At 40.9% G+C, this 26211-nt stretch overlaps 1 protein-coding gene across 1 annotated transcript; it reads right to left on the bottom strand.

Moving 5' to 3' along the window:
• Positions 1 to 210: 210 nt before the first annotated feature.
• On the bottom strand, positions 211 to 25250 carry LOC137257767 (exosome complex exonuclease RRP44-like). Its single transcript, XM_067795190.1, has 23 exons — positions 24839 to 25250; positions 22002 to 22064; positions 21566 to 21660; positions 21110 to 21297; positions 19973 to 20046; positions 18920 to 19072; positions 18577 to 18729; positions 17140 to 17262; positions 11810 to 11947; positions 10924 to 11070; positions 9521 to 9637; positions 8775 to 8876; positions 8393 to 8457; positions 7956 to 8040; positions 7247 to 7374; positions 6888 to 6974; positions 6286 to 6442; positions 5872 to 6092; positions 3785 to 3875; positions 3078 to 3155; positions 2186 to 2338; positions 1289 to 1411; positions 211 to 679 (listed from the first exon to the last, which is right to left on the bottom strand). The coding sequence occupies exons 1-23, from the start codon at positions 25061 to 25063 to the stop codon at positions 599 to 601; spliced, it is 2847 nt and encodes a 948-aa protein (XP_067651291.1). The 5' UTR covers positions 25064 to 25250; the 3' UTR covers positions 211 to 598.
• Positions 25251 to 26211: the final 961 nt, after the last annotated feature.

The following is a 26211-nucleotide window of genomic DNA, read 5'->3' as shown; positions in this document are numbered from 1 at the left end:
CTGAAGTCTGGATGATTTATGTTTAAGGTGCATGTGCATTACAAGTTCCAAGAAGGAATAACACAAAATTCAAGACTTCTTGCTTCAAAAACCTGCCATCATTTGAATCCTCTGCAGTTATTTGAACCACAGTCCAACTTTTCGGATACCGTCTGTTCCAGAAAATGCTAGATGATAATGAGCATGAAAATACAAAGAATGACACCAGTATGACACCTGTAAATTTTTATTTACACTGCTGTTTATGTGCACAAATACTAACACATGGTATAATGATATTTTGTCGCGGTTCTTGTAAATACATAAAACTTTGTCTCTGAACACTTTCTGAAACACATCAGCAACAATTTTTACTGCACCAATATGAAAATGACGCTCATGCACAAAACTTTCATTCACAGTTCTTCCATTTTAAAATAATATATATATATTGTTACTTTAAATGTCATTGCTCAAGTTTGATTTTTATCATTTCTCAGCCTAAAATGTTTGTTTGCATAGGAATGTTTTAAAAATCAGGATGAGTGAGGTTGTTCCTTCTAGGCCATAACCTCACTCCCAACTACAAACAGCAACTGGAGAGTTTCATCACCTGGTGTTAGGACTTGCGCTTCTTGTTGGGTGGCTCTGTATCATTAGGTCCCTGTGTGGAAGCTGGGGCCACACTGAAACCCGGTATCTGGAACAGTTAGTGTGTAGGTATGGGTGTTGCTGCAGGAAGATAATGCTGAATATATATCTCATTACCATGGATTCTATGGCAGATATCACAGGATAATATCACACTCTGTATCCATAACATTCTCCTCAAACAAGTCAGATTGCTCAATTAGTACGCATCGAATGCTGAACTGGCTTAATGCTCAACCAGTTAATCCTGTCAAACTAGATGGGACCGGATGTGGCCACCAGCAGATGTTGAACCAGTGATGGCTACTCACCTGTGACTGATCCAGAAATGGCCTCTCAACTGAGACTGAACCAGTGATGGCTACTCACCTGAGACTGAACCAGTGATGGTTACTCACCTGAGGCTAAACCAGTGATGGCTACTCATCTGAGACTGAACCAGTGATGGCTACTCCCCTGAGGCCGAACTAGTGATGGCTACTCACCAGAGAATGAACTAGTGATGGCTACTCACCAGAGACTGAGCAGTAATGCCTACTCACCTGAGACTGAACCAGTGAGGGTTACTCACCTGAGACTAAACCAGTGATGGCTACTCACCTGAGACTGAACCAGTGATGGCTACTCACCACAGACTGAACCAGTGATGGCTTCTCACCTGAGGTTGAACCAGCTTGATGCTGAGTTTCATGTGTTGTTCATTGGACCTGTCTATACTGAGCTGTACAACCAGTCTGTCAAACACGTGGAAGGTGTGTCCCCCACCAGTCTGGGTCTGCTCCTGTAGCTCAAGGAAACAGGAAACAAGAGTGAGTGCTAACCTATACTTGCACGTAAAATAATGGGGATATTATTCACATCATAAGAGGGGGAGTATGCTGTGAAAATATCCTATCTTAGCCTCAAACATGTCCAAAGTTGTGACAGGGAAATGATAAGAATCGCATCAAAGAATAGCAACAGTTAATATTTAACAGTTCTGTGATGAGATCCCTTGCATATCTTTAAGAAAGGTAATTTGTTCCTATCAGATCATCAGTGGGGTTGGGTATTGCCAAAATTTTGTATTGCGAAATATTGCGACATGTGTTGGCGTACATCATCACTAAAATTACCAATCATGGAAAATACCGATCGTATCAGGTGAACTGATTTGCGAAAAGGGCAATATATTGTATTGTGAAGTTTGTACTACAACATACCATTTAAGCAGTCCTAATGCCCATCCCAAGTCATAAGCCCAAATTCAAAGGCCACCTGTCCCACACTAATAATAAAAATAATAGTCATGGTGGTTCAACTGGTGCACTGGGAACAAGACAGACAATGTTTACTGTTACAGTCAGCAAATCAATCTAGACAAGGCAACTTGTGGTTAATGGCACAAGCAATGACAAATACTGTCAGTTGATCAGGGTGGCACACAGTATTCTGGTAATATAGTGTATAGTTCAGTCACCATGACACACAGAATACAGTTCATTAAGTCTGTTATAGGATCACTGTCCACATAGAAATCAGCTCTGTCAGTGAACAGTTGCACTATGTCACTTACCTCCTCATTAAATGTAAACATTGTATCGCTGTCATCTGATTTGAGGAACAGTGTCCCCTCCAAACCATATTTTGGGATTAGAACCTGCAGCGCATTCTTCCTGACAAACAGCACATAGCCTTCTTCATCCTCCACTCGCTTCTTGAAGAACAACTGAAACACAACCGTAACCATAGTAACACAGCACCAGTGTGTGGCGGTTGTCATAATTATGAAGAACAAATGAAACACAATTGTTACCATAGTAACACAGCAGCAGTGCGTAGAGGTTGTCAAAGTTATGAAGAACTGAAACACAATTGTTACCATAGTAACACAGCAGTAGTGCTTGGAGGGTGTCATAGTTACAGAGAACAATGGAAAGACTATTACTGTAAGACTAAAGTTCTGCATGGAGTGAGTGAGTGAGTTTAGTTTTATGCTGCACTCAGCAATATTCCAGCTATAAGGTGGCGGTTTGTAAATAATCGAGTCTGGACCAGACAATCCAGTAATCAACAACATGAGCATCGATCTGCGCAATTGGGAATCGATGACATGTGTCAATCAAGTCATCTGACCACCCAATCCTGTTAGTCGCCTCTTACGACAAGCATAGTCGCCTTTTATGTCAAGCATGGGTTGCTGGAGGCCTATTCTACCCCGGGACCTTCACAGGTCAGTTCTTCATGAAGAACATACTGTAACCATGGTAACACTATAATGGTGAGTGGTGACATGTAATGTTGACAATGATGAAGAGCCATTGTAACCATGGTAACACTATAATGGTGGGTGAAAACATTTCAGGTCAATAGTCATGAAGGACAGTTGAATGACTACTGTAACCATGGTATTACTTTTCTGGTCGGTGGACACATGTTGTTATGGATTGGTTGCCCAGAATACTTACGTGAGTGTGGAGGTTGACAGAGGCCCGACCAGCATACTGCGCCATTTTGTGTCGGAAATTGAGGTTGTTACACAAGGACTGCAAGACAACCATATCCAACAGTGAGAGAGAGTGAAGAAATGTTCCTTCATCCCATGGCAGTGATTCACTGTCACATGAAGTCATGATCAATCATATAATCTACTCTATAGCCCAGTTTAAGTGTTGCCAGTGTGTGAAATAGCATCTGCTAGTTACCAGGTGGGCTTACAATTTTATTTTATAGCCAGCCCTGTGGGCCAATTCATTTTCCAAGAGTATATATTTGACCATGTCATTGACTACAGGGGAAAACAGGCCAAAGGACAATGTTGTTCTTGTCTGGGGCTTTTCAGACTTAGTTGGCAGTGACAGTAAGTGAATCAACAGCGTACACCCACTTATGTTTTTTAATGGCTACTACTTTTTTTAAAAAACAAGAAAGCTTTTGGACGTGTTGGTTTACCTCACTACTTGTAATTCATTAATTACATTATTTTAACACCTTATCTCAGTGTCCTATTGTCAATACAGGGCTGGCTACATGTTAACAGGTCCAACAACATTTTTCAGTTAGCAGCCCGGGGGACTTCCTTCGTGTTCTGGGGAGTTTCATACACTGGTGTTGCTGTCATGGCTTGGGACACTCTGGTCCTTCATGGCTGCTGTCAGCATCCGCTGGAATGTACCTGTGTTTTGTGTTTCTCCAGGAGGGCTGGGTACGAGGCATCTGCTCCAATACACACTGCCAACAGTCGATGGACAATGATGTCCGAGTACCTGCATCAAAGAAAAGAAGTTGCATAGCAATGTGTCATGGCAACTCATCTCATCTATGTGTGAAGTTGGCTTAACCTCATATTGGTGCAATTAGGAATCAAAGCTCCCAAAGACAGAAAATGTTTGCAATTGTCCAACAGTGAGTGAGTGAGTTTAGTTTTATGCCACACTCAGCAATATTCCAGCTATATGGTGGCGGTCTGTAAATAATCGAGTCTGGACCAGACAATTCAGTGATCAACAACATGAGCATCGATCTGCACAATTGGGAATCGATGACATGTGTCAACCAAGTCAGCAAGCCTGACCACCCGATCCCGTTAGTCGCCTCTTACGACAAGCTGAGTCACCTTTTACAGCAAACATGGGTTGCTGAAGGCCTATTCTACCCGGGACCTCCACGGGTCTTGTCAATCGCACATAGCAATCCTCACGCAACTATAAGCGGTGTGCAGTACACGGCAGCAGTGTTTGTGAATGTTAAGTGAATAAAATATACAATGCACGGAACGTATCAGGCAGCCTACTAAACCTCCGAATTACTTGAGAAGTCCTGGAAATGAAGTGTTATATTTAGTTAATCACCATTATTATATGGATGGTGTCCCTGTTTTAAGTGGGCTGAAAAGATATCACATTGTCTCCTCATGTATTGTCTGTACATGAGATGGTCAGAGACTAAAAACAAAAACAGATTCTGATAGGATGTCAAGTGGCACAAGAGTCGTGCACCTTCTGAAGGAAGACTTTAAGTAGGGCAAGAGTGGAGTACCCTCTGATGGGAGATGTAAAGTGGGAAAGAGTGGATGGAGTACCTGCTGATGGGAGATGTAAAGTGGGAAAGAGTGGATGGAGTACCCTCTGATGGGAGATGTAAAGTGGGAAAGAGTGGATGGAGTACCTGCTGATGGGAGATGTAAAGTGGGAAAGAGTGGATGGAGTACCTGCTGATGGGAGATGTAAAGTGGGAAAGAGTGGATGGAGTACCTGCTGATGGGAGATGTAAAGTGGGAAAGAGTGGATGGAGTACCTGCTGATGGGAGATGTAAAGTGGGAAAGAGTGGATGGAGTACCTGCTGATGGGAGATGTAAAGTGGGAAAGAGTGGATGGAGTACCTGCTGATGGGAGATGTAAAGTGGGAAAGAGTGGATGGAGTACCTGCTGATGGGAGACGTAAAGTGGGCAAGAGTGGAGAACCTTCTGATGGAAGATGTATAGTGGGTTAAGAGTGGAGAACCCTCTGATGGGAGATGTAAAGTGGGAAAGAGTGGAGTACCTTCTGATCTGAGATGTAAAGTGGGCAAGAGTGGAGAACCTTCTGATGGAAGATGTAAAGTGGGTAAGAGTAGAGAACCCTCTGATGGGAGATGTAAAGTGGGCAAGAGTGGAGTACCTTCTGATGGGAGATGTACAATGGACAAAGAGTGGATGGAGTACTTTCTGAAGGGAGATGTACAGTGTGCAAGAGCGGAGTACTTTCTGATGGGAGATGTAAAGTGGGGTAAGAGCGGAGTACCTTCTGATGGGAGATGTAAAGTGGGAAAGAGTGGAGTACCATTTGATGGGAGATGTAAAGTGGGAAAGAGTGGAGTACCTTCTGATGGGAGATGTAAAGTGGGCAAGAGCGGAGTACTTTCTGATGGGAGATGTAAAGTGGGCAAGAGTGGAGTACCTTCTGATGGGAGATGTACAGTGGACAAAGAGTGGATGGAGTACTTTCTGATGGGAGATGTAACATTGGGAAAGACTGGAGTACCTTCTGATGGGAAATGTAAAGTGGGAAAGAGTGGATGGAGTACTTTCTGATGGGAGACTTTAAGTGGGGCAAGAGTGGAGTACTTTCTGATGGGAGATGTAAAGTGTCCAAGAGAGGAGTACCCTCTGATGGGAGATGTAAAGTGTGCAAGAAAGGAGTACCCTCTGATGGGAGATGTAAAGTGGGCAAGAGCAGAGTACCTTCTGATGGGAGATGTAAAGCATGCAAGAGTGGAGTACCTTCTGATGGGAGACGTAAAGTGGGTGTAGATGGGTGTAGCCAGGCCGTAATGCTGATACTCTTCAAATGGTAGCGTACCACTGCTGAAGTACACAGCTTGCATCATGCACCGAGTGGTCATGATACGGAGCATGGTGTTGAAGAATGGTTGGTCAGGAAACACAGCCTTGTCCAGACTGTCGGCAAGTTCCTTCCCCGATGATACAGCAAGGTCAAGACCCTTAAAACAATACAACACAGAAATGTTGAGAAACTTAACTGACAGGGCAAAAAAACCACAAATAGTAAATTTTTTGTATGGTTTCAAACAATGTCACTTCAGGCAGAAATCAAACAATGTCACTTCAGACAGAAATCAAACAATGTCACTTCAGACAGGAATCAAATCAAGCTGATGGTGTCTTTGCTATTACCTTGGACTTGGCAGCTCTAATGACAGGTTCGAAGTTGGATGGTGGTGGAGCTGGATGACGTCGGAGCAAAGAACAGTCTGGGAATTCCTTGAGAGTTTTCTCAGCAACCGAGATGTTAGCAAGCAACATGAACTCCTCCACCATAGAGTTGGTTTCCCTGTGGGAAAAAAACTGACCAAATTCAGCTCCAACCACAGCTTATCCATTCCATGATAAACAGCATGAGAATCATTCTACTTAACTGGGACATGATATGTGTCAACAAAATCAGCGAATGTGACAACCCGATCCTGTTAGTCGCCTTTGACAAAGAAGCATGGGCTGCTTAAGATAAATTCTCACCCAGATTTTCATGGGTACATTGAGGTCAAGACACACTATATCACATTATTCCTCGGTACAACAGCTTAAAACACAGATCTGACAAGCCAGAGGCTGATTGCAAGAGCTCTTAGGTATATACCTTGGTGCACATGATGTCAATCACTGAACTTCCTAATCCAGATGCAATTTCTTACATCACCATCACACAGCTGGAATATTGATGAGTTTAACGAACAAACAATCACCACAGTCTGGAGTCACTGTGTGATTCGACTCACCTAAGCTCTTTTGTCTGAACTTCTATAGGGTCATGGGTCTCACTGTCTACATAGAACCGGATCTCTGTCGACGCTAAGCTCAGGGCACTGAAACATACATACAATACAGCTTAGTAACAAATGTTTCAATCAATATTTGTATGAGAGATCTTATTCAATGGAAATAAGAAATAAACTCTACATTTTAAAGTTTCACTGTTCAGCTCTACTTGGAGCAAAAAGTTTCTGAAAACAATATCCATTGGTTTATCAGATATGTTCATAAAATGAAATTTGATGGATGGGCAAGGCTAATTTCCATGTGTTTCTTAATATCAGTTGGTTGGGTGATAAATACTGATAGCCAACGTTTGTCCTACCCATTGTCAATTCTTCGCTTTTTCAAGATTTTTGCAAGTCTGTTTAATCCCCGTAAACTGACTGTGAGTTCATCTGTCAGAGTCGGATCATCTATCTTCATCTGCGCTTCAGCATATGTCAGTGAAGCCTGGAAGCAGAGAAAAATGAATGTGGGTGAGTGCATGTGTGAGTGACTGCATGCTTGCATGTCTGCGTGAGTGACAGATGACCATCAGCAATATTTCGGTCATACTGGGGCAAGGAACACCAGAAATGACGTCCAAAACACCATGCCCATAAGGAGAATCAAACATTTAATTTTTTAACGTCAGCATGATAAGAGGACACTCTGAACTTCCTCCTACTCAAGTATTTGTTTTAACAAGAACCACTGAAAAGATGTTAAGGACACACAGGTATTTCACGTGGCTATGCCTGAAGTGGCATTATTTATGGTAATCAGACATGGCAGGTGGGTGAGGACAGCCTTAACACTACTGGTGTTCTTCATCTTGTATTGAGCACCACAAAGCATTGGGGGTCTTCATGTCCATCAACTTCCACTGTAGTGGTCCCAAGGAACATGACTTACAGGAAGACTGTAAATATGATTTTGTAACATCAAATTTTGTAGAGTTCAGGATAAAGACATAGATAAAGACATGTAAATGAAGGTATTGACTAACTACTGTCTGAACAAAAGGACCAATGATTTACATGCTGTCCTACCTTTGAATCGATGACACTCTTGGTGAAGGTGGTGTTCACAATGTCCCCATTTTGTGTCATCTCCCACAGCACTGAGAAGGCCAGTCTGTCCAGAGGTTAAATATCATGTTATCAATGGCTACCATATTTCCTCTAATAAGCAACTGTCCACGTATTTTTCCAACAGACTTCCTGACCCAGCCCCTTATTAGAAACCCTATGCTTTTTGCACTTACTGGGTGTAAATAGTGCAAGTGCCAGTGAGCTGCTTTGAGCCCGGTGCTTATTAGAGACCAGGTGCTTTTTAGAATACATACGGTATGTGGGGTTCGGAGACTGTCCCCAGATCACAGATTTTGCAATTTTATAAGACAATCTGTAATTAATCTTGCTATTCAGGGATGACCCTCTAAGGTATAGCACACATCTTTGGCATCCGTTACCATGGGTACACTGACCTGTCTACATTGCATCTCAGGGAACACAGGTTTGAACTGAGGAGTTCTGGCACCATATCGATTCTCTGTAAAGAAACGTTAGTGAGATGAAGGAAGTATGTTCAATAATTTTAACCTATAAGTGATACAACAATTTTTCTATGATTCTGAGTCATTCAGAGGTATCAAATCACAAAACCTCAGCAACAGCCAATTTGACAGAGAGATCCACACAATCTGATCTTACTACTACTGAGTTCTAAAGACCTAGTCCTAGATTTCTCAAGCTCTCTTAGGGCAAAGACACTCGTGAGTTGATGTAAACGTATGGCACGAACCATCTTAAAGATAGGAGAACTTTGACAATGTAGCTCCACATCTACTACAACTGGGTTGTACTGACCCGATCAGTGAGGTAAACTGTGGTTCCTCTGTTAGCGGCCTCTTTGTCCAGCGCATTGCCAGGGCGGATAAAATGTGACACATCCGCAATGTGAACTCCAACCTACACCAGGGAGAAAACATGCTTCATATCATAAACAGACTGGTAAGTACAGCAACTGACACCGATAGTAAATATCATCGATTAGATCTTTTGTCTTTTTCACTGTTTACCCACTGAGGGCAAACAAACTGTGGAGATATCCTGGTCTAAACAATAATGACAGCACAAGATGACACATGAATGTCGATCCTTCTACACAAAAAGTTCCCAAAATACACTGTTAAGATTTGGGGGGGTGGGGGGGGCATATACTTTTTGTTTACTGTACTCCAAACACAAAATTCAAATGTTTTTACACACACTTTTGCATTTCACAGAATTCCATGCCAACATATCACAGGCCCATCTAAAGGCACAGTGGACCATTAACAGCATTGAACATGCTAAATAAAGTAATGCCTTGTAGTGTATCACCTGTTTGACAATTCTGTGTTTATTCAGTACAAACACTAGAGGCCAGAAGTACGGGAATAACTGTCATATTTCACAGCTTATTATTCCACAGAGCATATCATCCTTTCACTCTGATCGCTGTGTAGACAAGACAGTGGTATGATGACAAACTCCTACGTTAGTACTGTAACCATGTCAACAACAGTTAACCATATGACGTATACATGATGATAACTGAAAGATCAACTAACCTCCAGGTTGCCGTTGTCTAAGTTGCGACAATGAAGGGCGTCATCAATGTCGGTACAGCCAGGAGGATCGACGCTGCACACTGTGATGTGGCGTAGATCCTGGCGATGTTTCATATCCTACATGGAGTGAGTGAGTGAGTGAGAATGCTTTTACATTACTTTGAGCAATATTCCAGCAATATCATAGCAGGTACCAGAAATGGGCATACCATGACACCAGATATACCATGACACCAGATATATCATGACACCAGCCATACCATATCAAACATACCAGGACACCAGACATACCATGACAACAGACATACCAGGACACCAGACATACCAGGACATAGACATACCAGGACACCAGCCATACCATGACAACAGGCATGCCAAGACACCAGACATGCCAGGACACCAGACATGCCATGACATCAGACATACCAGAACACCAGACATACCATGACATCAGCCATACCATGACACCAGACATACCATGACATCAGACATACCAGGACACCAGACATGCCATGACATCAGACATACCAAAACACCAGACATACCATGACATCAGACATACCAGGACAACAGACATGCCATGACACCAGACATACCATGACACCAGACATACCAGAACACCAGCCATACCAGGACACCAGCCATACCAGGACACCAGACATACCAGGACACCAGACATACCAGACATACCATGACACCAGACATACCAGGACAACAGACATACTATGACACCAGACATACCATGACAACAGACACACCATGACAACAGACATACCAGACATACCATGACACCAGACATACCATGACAACAGACATACCATGACACCAGACATACCATGACAACAGACATACCATGACAACAAACACACCATGACAACAGACATACCAGACATACCATGACAACAGACATACCATGACACCAGACATACCATGACACCAGACATACCATGACAACAGACATACCAGACATACCATGACACCAGACATACCATGACACATGACACCAGACATACCATGACAACAGATATACCATCACACCAGACATACCATCACACCAGACATACCATCATGATACTGAATAATGTCACATTTAGATTGGTCAGTCATGCCTGGAAATATGGCTGTAAAGTTATGAACTAGTATATATTTTTTTGCATGATATTTACTGTTCATAGACACAATAGATAAGATTTACAAACAAATACATTATGCAGTGTCGTAAATATTGACTGATGTCTTCCTTGCAAAACCCTCTCCACAAGATGATGGACACGCATGCTCTGTCCAAATCAGTTGACGTACAAGCTTTTCATATAACACAATGGATTAACATACTTCACATAGCCACACAGCTCAGTGGCTGTACCCCTTTCATGCAGCACAGCTTAAGACAATCTACTCACATCCTCACAGATGCTCCACGGCATCTTAGGCAGGAAGCTGAGCACAGTCTCAGAGAAGTTCGAATGTGGGACATCATGTTCGAGCAGCAGCACCTCGTTCTCTGTCTCCTTGTCCCCGACAGCACCCAGCTTCCTCACAAAGTGGCCCTGTACATAGAGTATTGGTTGATAGGCATGTATTGGTTGATAGTCATGCATTGGTTGATAGACATGTAATGGTTGATAGGCATGCATTGGTGGAGAGCCTACCCTCAATACTAACCTCTGCTGTAGATTTCAACTGACAGGACTAACACCAAAGGCTCAAGCCTCAAGCGTATTACCCATAGGGTTGGAAATCATACTGTGGTGGAAATAATAAAGTTAATTGTACCACAGAGAATCTTTAAACATGGTACATCTGACATGTTTTTAGCCAGATGTTACTAATTAAACCCTTATGTATCCAAAGTTATTTACATTTAGTAATGTATGATTTAGTTTTCCTTGTGCAGCAATCATGCTCTGCATTGAAAACCTCCTTCAACTTCCTTTCTTTCCTATTTAGTATTGTATTTATAAAATGTTGTTCAGCTGTCAAATACGAAAGTTTGACATCGAATTTCCTGCCAGACAGTTTGGCAGACAGAGTTGTTGTGCTTACTACGCTCCCGTCTTGCAAGTTCTTCAAGCTACAGAAACAACTTTGACACTGACTCGGGTTGAAGTTCCAAACTCGGGGATATAGATACAGATCTATGTCTCTTCAGCAAAATTTCTCCTTGTATTTGAAGGTTTAAAATATAACACATGACTAGTCTATAAAATAATAATGAGAAAAATTCATATCCACTTAAATGCACTCTGTCCGAGCACATGATAAACAGAAAGATGTTTCAAATTTTACCTGTGGATACCGGGAGTTCTTCGGCCAGTTGTCAATAGCAACGACAATCCGTTGTCCAGCTAGCTGTTCGGCTTGACGGGTCTCTATACGTATACGAGGTATACGCTTCTCTGCTGGTATAAACAGATGACGCCGACTCTGAAATAATGACACATGGTTTACCAACTACACAGCACAAAAAGCACATGCACTTTGAAAATTGTTACTGAAGTAGAACAAAAGTTGTAGTCAAGTAGCATCTTCTTCTCCCGTAAAGAACAATAGTAGTAGTCAAGTAGCATCTTGTTCTCCCATATAGAACAATAATTGTAGTCAAGTAGCATCTTCTTCTCCCGTATAGAACAATAGTTGTAGTCAAGTAGCATCTTTTCTCCCATATAGAACAATAATTGTAGTCAAGTAGCATCTTCTTCTCCCATACAGAACAATAGTTGTAGTAAAGTAGCATCTTCTCCTGTATAGAACAATAGTTGTAGTCAAGTAGCATCTTCTTCTCCCGTATAGAACAACAGTTGTAGTCAAGTAGCATCTTCTCCTGTATAGAACAATAGTTGTAGTCAAGTAGCATCTTCTTCTCCCGTATAGAACAACAGTTGTAATCAAGTAGCATCTTCTTCTCCCGTATAGAACAATAGTTGTAGTAAAGTAGCATCTTCTTCTCCCAGTTGTCTGCTACAGTTACTTACGAAACCCAACATCTGGAACTTGCCATTCAACCAAACTATTCAACAGACAGTGAGATGAAGGATACTTTTCCCATATTAAGCCTCACCCCTGATAATGTAATTTTCTAAATAAAATTGATATTTTATACTTATCCTGACTCATGCTTAACTGCTTACTCTCCTCTTCCCGGCGAAGGTAGTGGAACACATGAAATCCCTTGAAGTTCCCTTCTGAAAGAAGCGGACGTAAAATCACACTCAACCAATGCAAGAATGCGAGATTTCACAGTGTCTGTGAGGGGAGGCTGGGAGGGCTTTCGCCATGAGTCAGGATAAGTATAAAATATTAATTTTATTCAGAAAATTACATATTTTTCCTTATCCTGACTCATGCTTAATTGCTTACAGAATCGAAATGGTGGTGGGTCAATCCATGCTGGATTCTGCTGTCAATTGCGTCCAATATTTTCCCCCCTTAACGGGAACTTGCAACGGCGATAATTCAGTCTTATTCTTCTCGTATTCATTGTAGATTTTGGGGGGAATCACATCCAGTCGAAAAAAGGTTTTGTTGACTGGTAAATGATGACACTAATACAGCTAGTGTCTTGTTAGTTTCTGATGTAACTAAATATCACGATATAACAATCGGAACTAGTTGCTATCTTTCTTCATGTTTAATTACCTTCATAATGAATGCAAGGTCCTAATCACTCATGCTAGTCTGTTCAAGATGTGCACATAGACTTTCCACCAAAATACTCCGCACAGCGTCTGGCTTCCATAAGTCACGTGATAAATCTGGTGAGTTAAGTCAGCGTCATCGGGGAACTGTTAGTTGCTGAGCAGCAACAAGTGGTCCAAACTGATGAATGCCAGTGACGTCCTCTGTGGCTATGTCTCGCAGATAATGGTTGGCGAATACTGTATTTGACTTCCAAAAACAGCCTTCCATAATAGTAGATAACAAGCAATTACCATGTAGCGCTAGTGTAGAGGCTAGAGCTCTGACTTCATGTGGATTAGAGGCTCATGGAGGGTTTAATCCTGCTGCTTTATATGCTCTAAGTATAACAGCTCTGATCCAGACTGAGATAGTGTTGTGGGATACTTCCATGGGTGTCTCAGTAGATATACGGATAAATAGGTGCTTAAACAGTTGTCTTCTAGACTTGGTACGTGCAATGTATATTTTCAATGCTCTCACTGGACATAATGGTAAATCTTGTGTATCATGCATTCTTGAGATTGAAGACAAAGCCGGTATACGGAACTGTCTATCCGGTTGACCTGGCAATTGATTCTTTGCTATGAAATCCCATCTTAGACCTAAATGAGCTGTTTCCTGGTGACTTGTGTCGAAACTCGTTCAATTAAAGTCTAGAGCATGAATTTCTGATATTCTTGTTGCTGTAGCCAAAGCAAGTAAAAATAGCATCTTTTGAGTCAACATTTCAACTGAAGTTTGATCAAGTGGTTCATATGCATCACTTGTTAGATGTTGGAGTACAATATTTAGATCCCATGCTGGAGCTCTAAATCTGTGATGTTGATCTTCCAACTTGAACGAACGTAGTAAGGCAATGAGCTCTGGTACTTTAGTCAGTTTGGTCCCTGTTCCCACGGTGATGACTGAGCTGAGAGCAGCTAAGTATGTAGATAATGTAGAACCTTTCAGAGCTTTAGACTGACTATTTGAGGATAAGTTGCCTTGTTCGCCAAAAATCACCTTTTCCTGGCGTATGTCTCAAACCATTTCCATCTGTCATCATAAAGTGTGAGAGAGCATTTCCTTAAAGCTAGGATGACTGTTTTCGCTGCTCTTGCTGAATATCCTCTGCGTTTCAAACAAGTTATAATACGGTCCATACATGAAGATGGAATAACGATGGTTCGCACTTGTTTAGTAAGGGGATGAATGAGAAGATTCTTCCACTCTGGTAACTGTAGTGTTGGTTGTCCTAGCTCTTTTACAAGTGTTGGAAACCAACCTCTCGTTGGCCTGTAAGGCGCGACCAAAATCAGTTGTAACCTCTTTGTTTGTCTGATTTTCTAGATGACTTTTGGCAACAGTACTGGAGAGGGAAACGCCTACACATTTAGTCCTTCCCATGGAATGCTGAGAGGGTCCGTTGCCCTGGCTAGGGGATCTGGTACTGGCGACACAAAGGTTGTTGTCTGTTTGTTGACTCTCATTGCAAATAGGTCTATTTGCGGTGATCCGAAAGTTTGACTGATTAGATGAAACGCTTCCCAATGCAGCATCCATTCTGTTGGAGATGGACGTAGGGGATGACATAAGGCGTCTGCCATGACGTTGCATGCTCCTGGTATGTGACATGCTTTTACTTGAAGATTCAGACTGTCAACTAGGTTGAACAGTTGAAATGTTAGGCATAGCAGTGATAGTGATCTTGTTGATCCATGTTTGTTTATATAAAACGCTACTGTTGAGTTGTCCATGTAGATCATTAGTAACTTGTTTCTCAATGCTGTCGACCAGTGGTGAATGGCATGAATGACTGCTTTCATTTCCAACTGGTTATTGTGAAGAGCTTGTTCCGCTTTGTTCCAGATTCCTGCTGCTACCTCGTTTCCCAGATGAGCTCCCCATCCTTGTAGAGATGCGTCTACATAAAAGTGGTTGTTTTGTGAGCGGCGGCGTATCCTCCAGCGGAACCTTGTAGCTGTCTCGTAGAATATTTATGACATAGTTGTCATTGAGGATTCCCTAATTTTCACAGTAGTGTTGGAGACGTCCACCCACTTGAAATGGTTGTATGGGAACGGCTGGGGGTGGAAGACTCCAGTCATTCCGAACCTTATCTTCAACGTTTATTTCCTCCACTGCCCCTATATGATCTTCCTGATGTCTAAGTACGTCTACTTCCTCCATAGGGGCGACGAAATGAAGAAGACGATTTCTCCTCCCTACCATTGAATTTCTTGGTATCCTTAGATGGGGAAGCCAGGTTTAAAACATCTGTGATCCACGAAGTGATTTCTGAGATAAGACTTCCTCCAGTGACAATTCACGCTGATGTCTAACTTCATTCTTCCTATAGAAAGATGAATCCAAAGATCACCGATGATCCCGACTGCATGAGTCTAAGTCCGAAGGGGAGGATAACTGCATACGTCTTCTATAAATAGGGGAGACTGAAGGAGACATTCTATGCTGAAGAGTCCATCCACGAGTGCACTCACACGAGCACATGACGTCACTCATCAGAGTATGGCGGCTTGTGTGAGTGCACTCACTTGGCATGGGTATATCCTTCTCTGTGCTGCGATCTGATGATCAGTTCCTGGATCTTCTGGAGTGCATGCGTGCACCTCCTCTTCATCCTCAGACGGTCAGCTGGTCTAGATGAATGCTCTCGCTGATTCACAGTCAACAGTCCTCTTCCTATCTTCATTCCATAAAGTTCATCATCTGCGTTGTGAATTGTTGCATGAAGACGCCTGTGTCGAATGCATGTGGCGTGTGCATTGACGACTGTGTTCAAGAGTTGTCTACGATGTTCATGAATGCAGTCTGCGATGTCTGTTGTAGATGAGGTGTTGAAGATGCCGTCGGTGTCGATCTAGTTGCCGATGTCCGATGCATGGTGTCTTCACTCCGTATCATTAACGAAGACTTGTCAAAATATTGACTATCTCCTCCCCGAATGACTTCTTTATCAGTGAGGGATGATTCTGCGATGATCTTGCAGATGACGACTTCAAGTTCGACTTCTTAATTTTCTTAGTCTGAGACGGTCCTGTCTCAACGGATGATCTCTTCTGAGTCTTGGGAGTCTTGGGACTCACCTGACCCTGGACACGACCTTGGAGATACGTCTGGCTTCTGTCTGGAATGAATCTCAGCATCAACAATTAAACGGTTACCCAACTTTGTCTCATTAGATTTAGACATGGCTAATGCGAGTCGACATTGCTTGTCTCTAGCATGTCCATGAACAGACCGTAAATATAATAAGAATTCTGCTTCAGACAATTTAATGCACAACAAATCTGAGCAGAACATGAAGGTTTACATACGGGTCAACCGCCGACAGCCGTAATCTGCACTGAAAATACGATTTCATCAACTGAGACTAAGTCTCAGTTGACGAAATATGTTTTAGAAATAGACACAATAATTACAAAATTGTATAATAATAAGAAATACATACAAGCCAAAGACTGTATACAGCACAAATTTAGTTTAAAAAATCGAAAGAATGAAAGACTTATCGTCGTGTACGGGACCCCAGTTGCCTTCCGCCACCCTCGTCGGGCAATAGGGAGAAAGTGAAGTAGCATGGCGGTCAGCTGACCATGTACACGGGAAAAGGGAGGTAATACTTGGGTGAGTGTGATTTTATTTCTGCTTCTTTTAGAAGGGAACTTCAAGGGATTTCAGGTGTTCCACTACCTTCGCCAGGAAGAGGAGAGTAAGCAATTAAGCATGAGTCAGGATAAGGAAAAATTAGGGTTTTCCTGGTATGATCAGGTTGTCACTCAATATGTCGTATGCCTAAAATCAAAGACAAGTACTGTAACTGTTTCATCATGGATGACAGGAATCAAACCTACCACCTCCTGATTTTCAGGCAGGCAGATTAACCATGAGATTATAGAGTGCCATGTTAAGTGTAAGGAAACTGATTGGATCTGTACCTCTTTGAGCTGTGATGGTCTCAACATCCCACAGTACTGACGCCATTTTCTCTGGATAATACCCACAATCCTCCCAGTCGGTTGTCGCAGATCCTTCGGGACTTTGTTTTTCTCCTGTTTCTCCTGGAAACCCAGTAGTTTATCATCATGTGATTGCATATTTTCTAAAACAAGCAGCAGCACATCCATGAACTGTAGCAGGTCAATGAAAAAATGTGGTTACAATGATCCTCTTAACGTTAAGATCACTCTGAAGAGCAGGACCCAGTCTTTGTGGATAAATTCAAGGCAATTATTGTTCAATTATGGTTTTGATTTTGTGTGGGAAGCTCAAGGAGTAGGCAACGAGGAACAGTTTTTGAAAGATTTTCATCTAAGTATTCCAGTATTAAAAGTGTATTTTGCATTGAGCTATATTTAACGTTTTTGAAATCTAAAGGTGCGAGGTATAGAATAACAATGTTACAAATTGGTGCACTTCCAATATATAAAAATACCGGTAGATTGGACGGAGTTCCGAGGCACCAAAGACTTTGTAATATTTGTAATGATAATTTTGTTGAAAATGAATTTCACTTCTTATTTGAATGTAAAATGTATCATGCCTTGCACTGTAAGTATTTCAAAGCACTACCGCACTACCGCACTACTTAGATCAGCAATACTTTCTCAATACATTATCATGCACTAACTTCTCAACAGCAACTGATTGTTCTTCTTACATTAGGAAGCATTGTCACTACATTCTTTATATATGCGAATCTGACTTCAGTTGCCACTATGTTATAATTACACTTACTTATTTTGTATTGTACATGGGCCTTAGGCCTTACAATGAAATAAACTTGATTGATTGATTGATCCAAGGCGTTTGACTATTTTGGACATTTTTTCGAATTTTCAGATAATCTGTGTCAATGCACGTGTTGAATATGACTAAAATTAAGAATAGTTCATTTAAAATTATTAATTTGTAACCAAGTAATGGCACACTCATATCAAAGGTCAAGTCATTGCTATCATGTCATGTACAGACTATGTTAGAATGTTTTCAGTCTTTTGTCACACAGTGGATAAAAACTATATCATTCATTTGTGGTAAAATATAGTGGTATTTTAGAAACATGAACGACCAGACATATGCAACAAGGTCATGTCAATGACCCTTGACCCTTGACCCACATCATGTCATACATTATTACATCATATCCTCCCAGGATTTCATCCCTTTTCACGATGCACTTTTAGTTCCAAATTCAGTTCAGCAGTGTCAGCTCTACAGGTAATATAGTCAAAGATATTTTGGATATCAACTTGCTTATTTGTTAAACACAACAAACACACCATGTTTGTGCCCTAATTGGTCACACCTACTTGTGGGAGTCACCCGTACCCACCCACTGTTCAAAGTCAAGTCCACCCTGATCAGTATCTCACATCTGCTAGGTCTTCTTCATCCAGTGTCTTATCAGCCTCATCTTGCAGCACCAGGGACGACGGACAACTCCATTCCTCTTCTGGCAACATCTCTACTGCGACAATATCATCATGGACGGCACGGTTCATGTTCTGCAGACCTTGTACAAAGATCTGAAACACAAACGATCCATCAGACAGTGGCTATTAGTAAATACTACATGAGGTGAGTTTCAAGATTATTTTACTTTTGTAGTGTTAAACTATGTGTGAAGAATCAAAAGTTCTCAAGAAGACAAACTGACAGTTTAACCACTCCATCATCCCGTGTTTCACTGCTGCGATTACAAATCAGACCACCTACCATCCTCTCCTGGTCGTGGGCACTGACGCTGGCCTCCTTGTAGTTTTCCCGGCTTGCCAGGAAACTGCCCTGGTGATACTTGCCAGACTTGATACCGCGCTGGATCTCGGACAGACCCAGGTGCTCGGGGTACATCACACGACTGTCTCCGACCTGCATGAAGGACACCTCAAACCCTCATATACATGTACATATTTCACCTTCACTTCAGCACTTCACTCAGTCAGTCATATATTTCAGGGTTGTTATTTTAATCAAGCTAAATGTAAACTTAAAGATTATATGTTTACATTGTTACATTTGACATAAATGTCAGTAGAAAGACTCAGAAAAGTACTGACAAACTTAGTTAAAAAATGATGGCAAACCAGGATCCCAACCCATAATCACAGGGTTGAGGCACATCTATGCTCAGTGAACTGACACCTGTACTGCTCCACATACTGACTTAGGCTGGGAGGGGTACGAAAAAATGGAATCAAGTACCCACAATCACTTACCCAAATCTGAATCAAATACCCGGTAGGAATACAGTGTTTCAGCCAACTTTCTGAATATTCAATCATGATGTGACAGAGATTATTACAGAAAACTTGAAAGGATGGTGATAAGATACTGAAACTGATGCCAGGCTATTTAATTTGCATCTGTATAACATAGACAGTAACGCCATTACTTACAGTCCTCGTTAAAACACAGAACTTGTCACTCCTTTAGTTAGTGTAGCTTGCCTACTCACTGCTCATGCACAGATAAATTACAGTCGTTAGTAACGACCTCCATTAATCGGACACTACCAATGATATAAATGTGTGTTATGTCAATGCTGAAAAAGACCTGGTTGATTGTAGGTTATCATATCCCAGCCGCGTGGATCAATAGTTATGATGTTAATCCTTGGGTTGTCGAGCCCAGGCTCCATTACTTACAGCCCAACATCATAGATTTGGAATACTGTTGAGGGTGTTGTTAAACAATAAACATAACAATATATTAATAAAACAAAACTCCTCAAAACAAGAACTCTCATAACCCCAAGAAGAAATTACCTACCATGGAACGAGCAGAGCTTGCCAGTCTGTCCACAAGTTCAGAAGCATTTTTCAGACTATTTACATATTCTTCAACTGAAACAACAAAAACAAGTTCAATAAACTCCCTTAAGAAGTTGTTTTTGTCGAATATCATGGCCTCTGATAATACTGATATTTATCATGCTCATAATGCAAACATTGAGACAGCAGCAGCTTAGGATTCTGGGAATAAATAGCCCAAATCTTGTCAGACATGAATATTGGAGGAAGCAATGCATGCCCTTGTTAATGTACAAATCCCTGTCACCTGCACATGATTTTACAGTCTGACAAGGACAGGGGCAAGTGTTAAGAGTTATGGGAGTTTCTTGGTCAGTTCTTAGCTAATTTGTCATATTAATGGTGCACTCTGAATGTCTGACACTCTCGCATAAGTCATACAAGCTCCTTGGCGAACCATGATCCCAATAATTGGCAATGATTCATGACAGCTTCACTGAGTACCATTTTCGAAGGTACAATATTGACACAGTTAACAGATAACAACCCCTAATATGTCATAAGTGACATTTCGATACCTATTCTTGTAGCGTTGTCAAGATTGAGTGTACCATGAATATGATGAAATGGAGGGGGACGTATGTATGTATATAGGGATGTATGTATGTATGGATGTACGTATGTATGTAAAGATGTGTGTGTGTGTGTGTGGGTGGGTGGGTGGGTGTGGGTGTGGGTGTGTGGGTGTGGGTGTGTGGGTGTGTGGGTGGATGGATGGATGGATGGATGCATGCATGCATGCATGTAAATTGAGTCCAACAAAGAAAACAACAAAACTAACATAATTGGCTAGGCAGCACGTTGATAGACCTTGTGAGTTAACATAGTGAAAATAGGTGGGACCCAGAGGTGTACAAATTAACGGCGGTAGTTTAGAAAGGAGCTGTTCATACAGTTCATTATGCTTGGAGGATGATAGTGACTGTTAGCATTTGACATGAATGGCTTCAATGAATTTGTGTAATACAGTGTGTAATATAGTGAAATACATGAAATAAAAGGAATTGCTATCAGTCAGGTTTGCCGATATTGTAACATACATGACACAGTCTGCAGAGGTGAAATGACATCCACTCCCATGGTTTAAAAAACTTACAAGCATAGCAGGTTATCCCCTCTTTAGTGGCCTTGACCTTGTTGTCAACATCATTGGTGAGCAGTACAATGTTAATGGCTGGGGAGGCACCGTTCAGATGGTTCTGGTACCAGGTGCATGCTGTGCGGATAGCTCGGTCATTCCGATCATTGGAAGACTCCCCTGGCTTCCTCTCCACAAACGTGTCTCTGATGTCAAACAGTAAGAAAACTTCAATGACATCATTAATACAGTGAGACATTTCTACACAAGGCCCTAATCCAACTGGAATAAGCCACGATTTGAATTTTTCCAAGATGAAAACCTTTCTTTATAATGTTCATATTAGATCCCCAAGAGACTGTTTGTTACTTCCAAAAGAATCTGTAAAACAGTTCCTAATAAGATGAGTTGAAAGTATTGTTTCCGTATCTGTAATTACACTTTGGTATTCTCCTGTGACATAGCCTCTCTGACCTGTGGTATTCATTTGAGAATGTGTAGAAGTGCTTGTCCGAGTTTCCCAGCTGATCTTTTAACCTCTTGTACACAGGAATACTTTTATGTTTCACCTGAAAAATGGAACTGCTCTGTCAATGGATATAAAATAAGTTGTCTTGAAGACATCATATAAACAAACTTGATTCTGAATAAAGTGGGAGGATATGTATAATGTACTGCACTACAATCAATATAACAGCATTATGCATCATGCTCAGGATCAATATTTTACGTCTTTAAATGATCCCTAGAATAATCGGGTTGAGCATTTTCAAACTTCAAACATGTGTAATCGTACGAATTGTGACAGTCATGGACACATAAACATGTTAAATCATGCAAACCTTTGACATACTGAAGTCATCATGAGTTTTTGTAGAATTTCCCATAATTATGAAAATGTCAGTCTTACCTCTTCTATGACTGTTTGAAGAATAATTGCATTCTGAATGCCTTTATCTTCAAGAACATCAAACTGTGAAAAAGAACAGTATTAGAAGATAAAATTAGCAATAGCAAAGTCACTAGTTTTGTTTTTTGACTGAACCATATTGCTCTCACTGTAACTTAAAGGGGCACTGATGCGGAGCAATTTCCGTGGACTGGTGTAAACGTTTGTTATTGTTTTTCTCCCGTGAGTACCCGGATGATATCCCAGAATTCGTGACTGGTTCGTGACCTCTGCTGCGCATTCCGTAAAAGCAACTGATAGTTTAATTATAGACAGATCAACTTTGGTGAAGTCATTTTTACTTCATTACAAATGTATTATGAAAACAAATGAAACACTTTGAAGGTTAATCATCTGCCAGTGGTAGAAATGGTAAAAAACTATTAGGACAGAACAATAACGAAGCCAATGTACGTCTCTATATTTTGTCTCATAACCCTGATTAGTTTATTGTCATATTTGTATGATTCTGAAAATTAATGAAAGAACACACGATCTGCTTATACTCATAGTAAATTTTTAACATAACAGCAACATTTATACATTGTCAATTTGGATCCTATTTCACACATATACGCGATCTAGTGTGTGTTTTCTGTCATACAGATTCTGCTGAATGCTACAACAAATAAATTAAAACAAAATGCAAATAATGAAAGTAAAACAGACTAATTTTATAGCAACAATGTCAGGCTACTACCTTGTTCAGGAATGCATCCATCAATATCCACGTAAAAGAAATCGTATTCCATTCATCTGCAGCTGGTAAATAATCATGCTCTGTGTCGCATCTTACAACTGTCTAGTTTGCGAAAAAGTAACACATCGTTTCACGTCTTTTGTTAGTGAAAACCAGATAAACCTCTCATTGGTCTCCCAAGATAGCACACCTGGCAACTAATTGTATGATGTCCACTATTCTAAGTAATTTAGTTAACCAATAATGAACAATCAATCAATCAGCGCAAGGGTGGTTAATTCTTTGAAGGGAGGATGTTGTTTTTGCACTTGTACTTTACGACAGGGTGTAGTCATCTACACACACTGCCTTTTGACAAATCCGCTAGGTGATAAAAGTAATTAATCAATCAGTGTGTTATCGGTTAATCCTTTGATCGATGTTTGTTTTTGCAACTCAGCTGATAAACCCTCTTGCATCACTTACATGCATATATTACATAACATAGAATACATTTGCCATTACAGACCTTAATTTATAATGTTGAGTATTTACTCCAGACAGGAGAAATGCCAAATGGGAACCTTTGTTGAGTAACCGAAGTGGTGTTACTACTAATCATACCTGATTATACCTGAATGATGACAAATAACACGTGTAGGTTCAAACACGAGTTACAGCAAGGAAGATGTAATCTCTGTGTCGCATGCAGCCTGAAAACACTTATGGGCCGATACTGTTTTGAGGATACCAACTGAATTTCGTTACATAAGGAATACACACAGGCATTTGCTGTGTACTTGGGTAAATAGGTGAAATAAGGGGTTTTTACGTAAGAAAATTTTCAGATTTCTCTACCAAAGGCGTCATCGTTTTTTGTTTACGAATTCAAATAAATCAACCGTGTGTTTTTATTATCATAAATAATAAACCATTGTAGCTACCATAGCTACCAAAATTTACGTGCGATATTTGCTATCACAGCTGAACCAACACTCAAAACTACCTAAATATAAAGCTTTGCAATCTTCCGTACTGAAACAAATGGCTTGCTACGTGCCTGTAGACATCATATTTTCATGTAACATGATTAAATATCGAGGTTAAAAACACAGAAATAGGATCAAATTGGATCAGTAACTATACCATCCAAGCATCAGAAAAGAACTATACTGCTGGGATATTTGGTTACGATCAGACAAGGAATACCATGGATATTTTTAAACAAATGGCATATGATGGGCATCCGGCCTCCTGACTGTTTAGGCGAAGACATTGTGCTAATATGGACAGGAGCCCAGTTCCTTTGTCCGTCACGGTCGAAGGAGCGGGCGCTGACCAATTTGCGGTTTGGTTTCGTAATTAGACCGTTGGCGAGAAACATTATTCGCTCCGCATCAGTGCCCCTTTAACACAAAAATATAATGCAGTGCACACTTCATTTTCAAATGAGTCTCAATGGTCATTTATCAAAATTTTGGGACACAAGAGAGTTTGCGCGGGGGCCTGCACCCCGCTCTGAATTCACCTATGTTACAGCTACAATAGATAGATATTGTTGTGTGTTATTGTTCGGTCATGGGCATCATTTGAGTAAAACATTGTTTACACTCAACAATAGAACAGCTTGAAAGACAGCAAACAAAAATTCCTTGTTTGGGGGACATCATTTATTATTAACCACTTATCACATATGTTTCATTTTTTAAACACATTTGACTAAACTTGCTCTTAACTGTCCTCAGATGCTTTTCAGATGCTGAACAAGATCCATTGTTTTATTGTTCATTGCATGGCTAACTGACCACTGAATTCGTGTCTGAACAGAAACTTTCAAGTTTCATTCAACTAATTAACCATGTTCACAATGTCAGCGTGATACACAGGTGTCTGAAAACACATCATCTGACGATTACACTACATTAACACACTGCACAGGCTTCAGATCACCCAGATCATTTGAACATGAATATCCGTGATACTGAAAAAGCAATACATCCCTTTATGCAGACGGGCTGTTAATTGTGGCGATCACTTGATCAGAAGAAATTGACCCTATCATACTCTCTGACACTGCTCACACATCCCACACATCTAAAACTTCAAATCGTCTGATTACCTGATGCAAGACAACGTTTGTGTCCGGGACGATGTAGTGGCGTGTCGGACACAGGCTGCTGTCAGTGGATGGCTCCGACACCAGCACTTGGGAGCCATCAGAATGTTCACAAGATTTGCATATTTCCGATCCACACGTTATGTCATCTCTGAGGTAGTGCTCCCTGACTATTTTCATCACACTGCCTTTCTTCGTCTTCTTGACAAATACTTTATTCGTCAACATTTTGAGTAGATTGTGTCAAATACAAAGGAAATCCAAAATAGTCAATACTTCATTTCAGCACGTGGGAACCATGTTGTTTATGCTTTCATTTAACCATTTATGAACACTATAAATTTTAGCATTGGGTGGATGAACGAGTCTTTATCGGTCGTAAAACATAACTTCTCTGAAGAGTTTAAAGGGCGATAACATGACAAATCTGCGTACCACTAAGAATTTTTGCAATGCACTAAAATGAGTCTCCTTTTGTATTACACGAGCGTGGAGCACGAACTGGGGAAGAGAATTGGTAGAATCTTTGGTAGTAATAACAAAATGTGGAAAGCTGGCAGCGAGAATGACATGTGATGAGAGTATTTTAACAGAGACCATATAATTGTATGGTCTCTGATATTAACAAGGATGAAAAGAAGCGTTAGTACAATCATCGTGAGGGCGATACCTACCTTATTAATAATATTTTTGTGATCGTAAAGACAGAGATCGTCCCTGATAATGAAAAGATAATGCGGAATATGATTTCCATCTAAACAAACGTGACAAATAATGATATCCTACAGTGTATAAAATGATTCCTTCGAACAACTACTGAAGATTTATGTAAAAATATATATGCATTTTGTAAATATCATGGGTATCTAGGTATCTTTGATTGTGTTTACCAAATTGTAATTGTTCCAGTTCTACTCTCAGATATTCCGAATTTAGTCAGAGGCATAAACATCTTCGCCGATGACACAGGTATCCATTACTGGTACCCTACATGGTACAATTCGTGAAGCCCTTTTATTGTGTCTTCCGCTGTGATGTTGCTGGCGTATTGCTAAGAACGTCGTAAAACCATACTCACTTACTTCACTATTGACGTGTTCTACTTGTTTGCGTCTCACACAGAACGTGGTTGTATACTCAAAGTCTTCGCCTCGCAAAATCTTTCCAGCCGACAATTTGCGTCTCACTTGTCGCATGTAAAATTGCAACCAAGGTTGATTCCCAAAAGGTATTTTGGCTAGTGTATGTAAAGTAGCGTGATTCTGGCATCTTATCTGGAACTAACCTGAGCTACACATTTGATCTGTTAGAAAGATTGGGTGGCCAGACATGGTGACTTGTTGACTGCGTGTCATGGAACGTTGTTGATTATGTTA

The sequence above is a fragment of the Haliotis asinina genome, chromosome 12, assembly GCF_037392515.1.
Source record: "Haliotis asinina isolate JCU_RB_2024 chromosome 12, JCU_Hal_asi_v2, whole genome shotgun sequence".
NCBI classification, from domain to species: domain Eukaryota; kingdom Metazoa; phylum Mollusca; class Gastropoda; order Lepetellida; family Haliotidae; genus Haliotis; species Haliotis asinina.
Note: the sequence above shows the minus strand (reverse complement) of the source record. Positions and strands in the feature narration are given on the sequence as shown.

Excerpts from the sequence above, each read along its gene's own strand:
- LOC137257767 (XM_067795190.1), bottom strand. The coding sequence starts at position 25,063 with ATGTTGACGAATAAAGTATTTGTCAAGAAGACGAAGAAAGGCAGTGTG. Across the intron at positions 3,876-5,871 it reads TTTACGTCTCCCATCAGAAG|GTACTCGGACATCATTGTCC; the intron begins GTACTCCACTCT and ends TCTTTGATGCAG. Across the intron at positions 680-1,288 it reads TCAAGCTGGTTCAACCTCAG|ATACCGGGTTTCAGTGTGGC; the intron begins GTGAGAAGCCAT and ends TAACTGTTCCAG.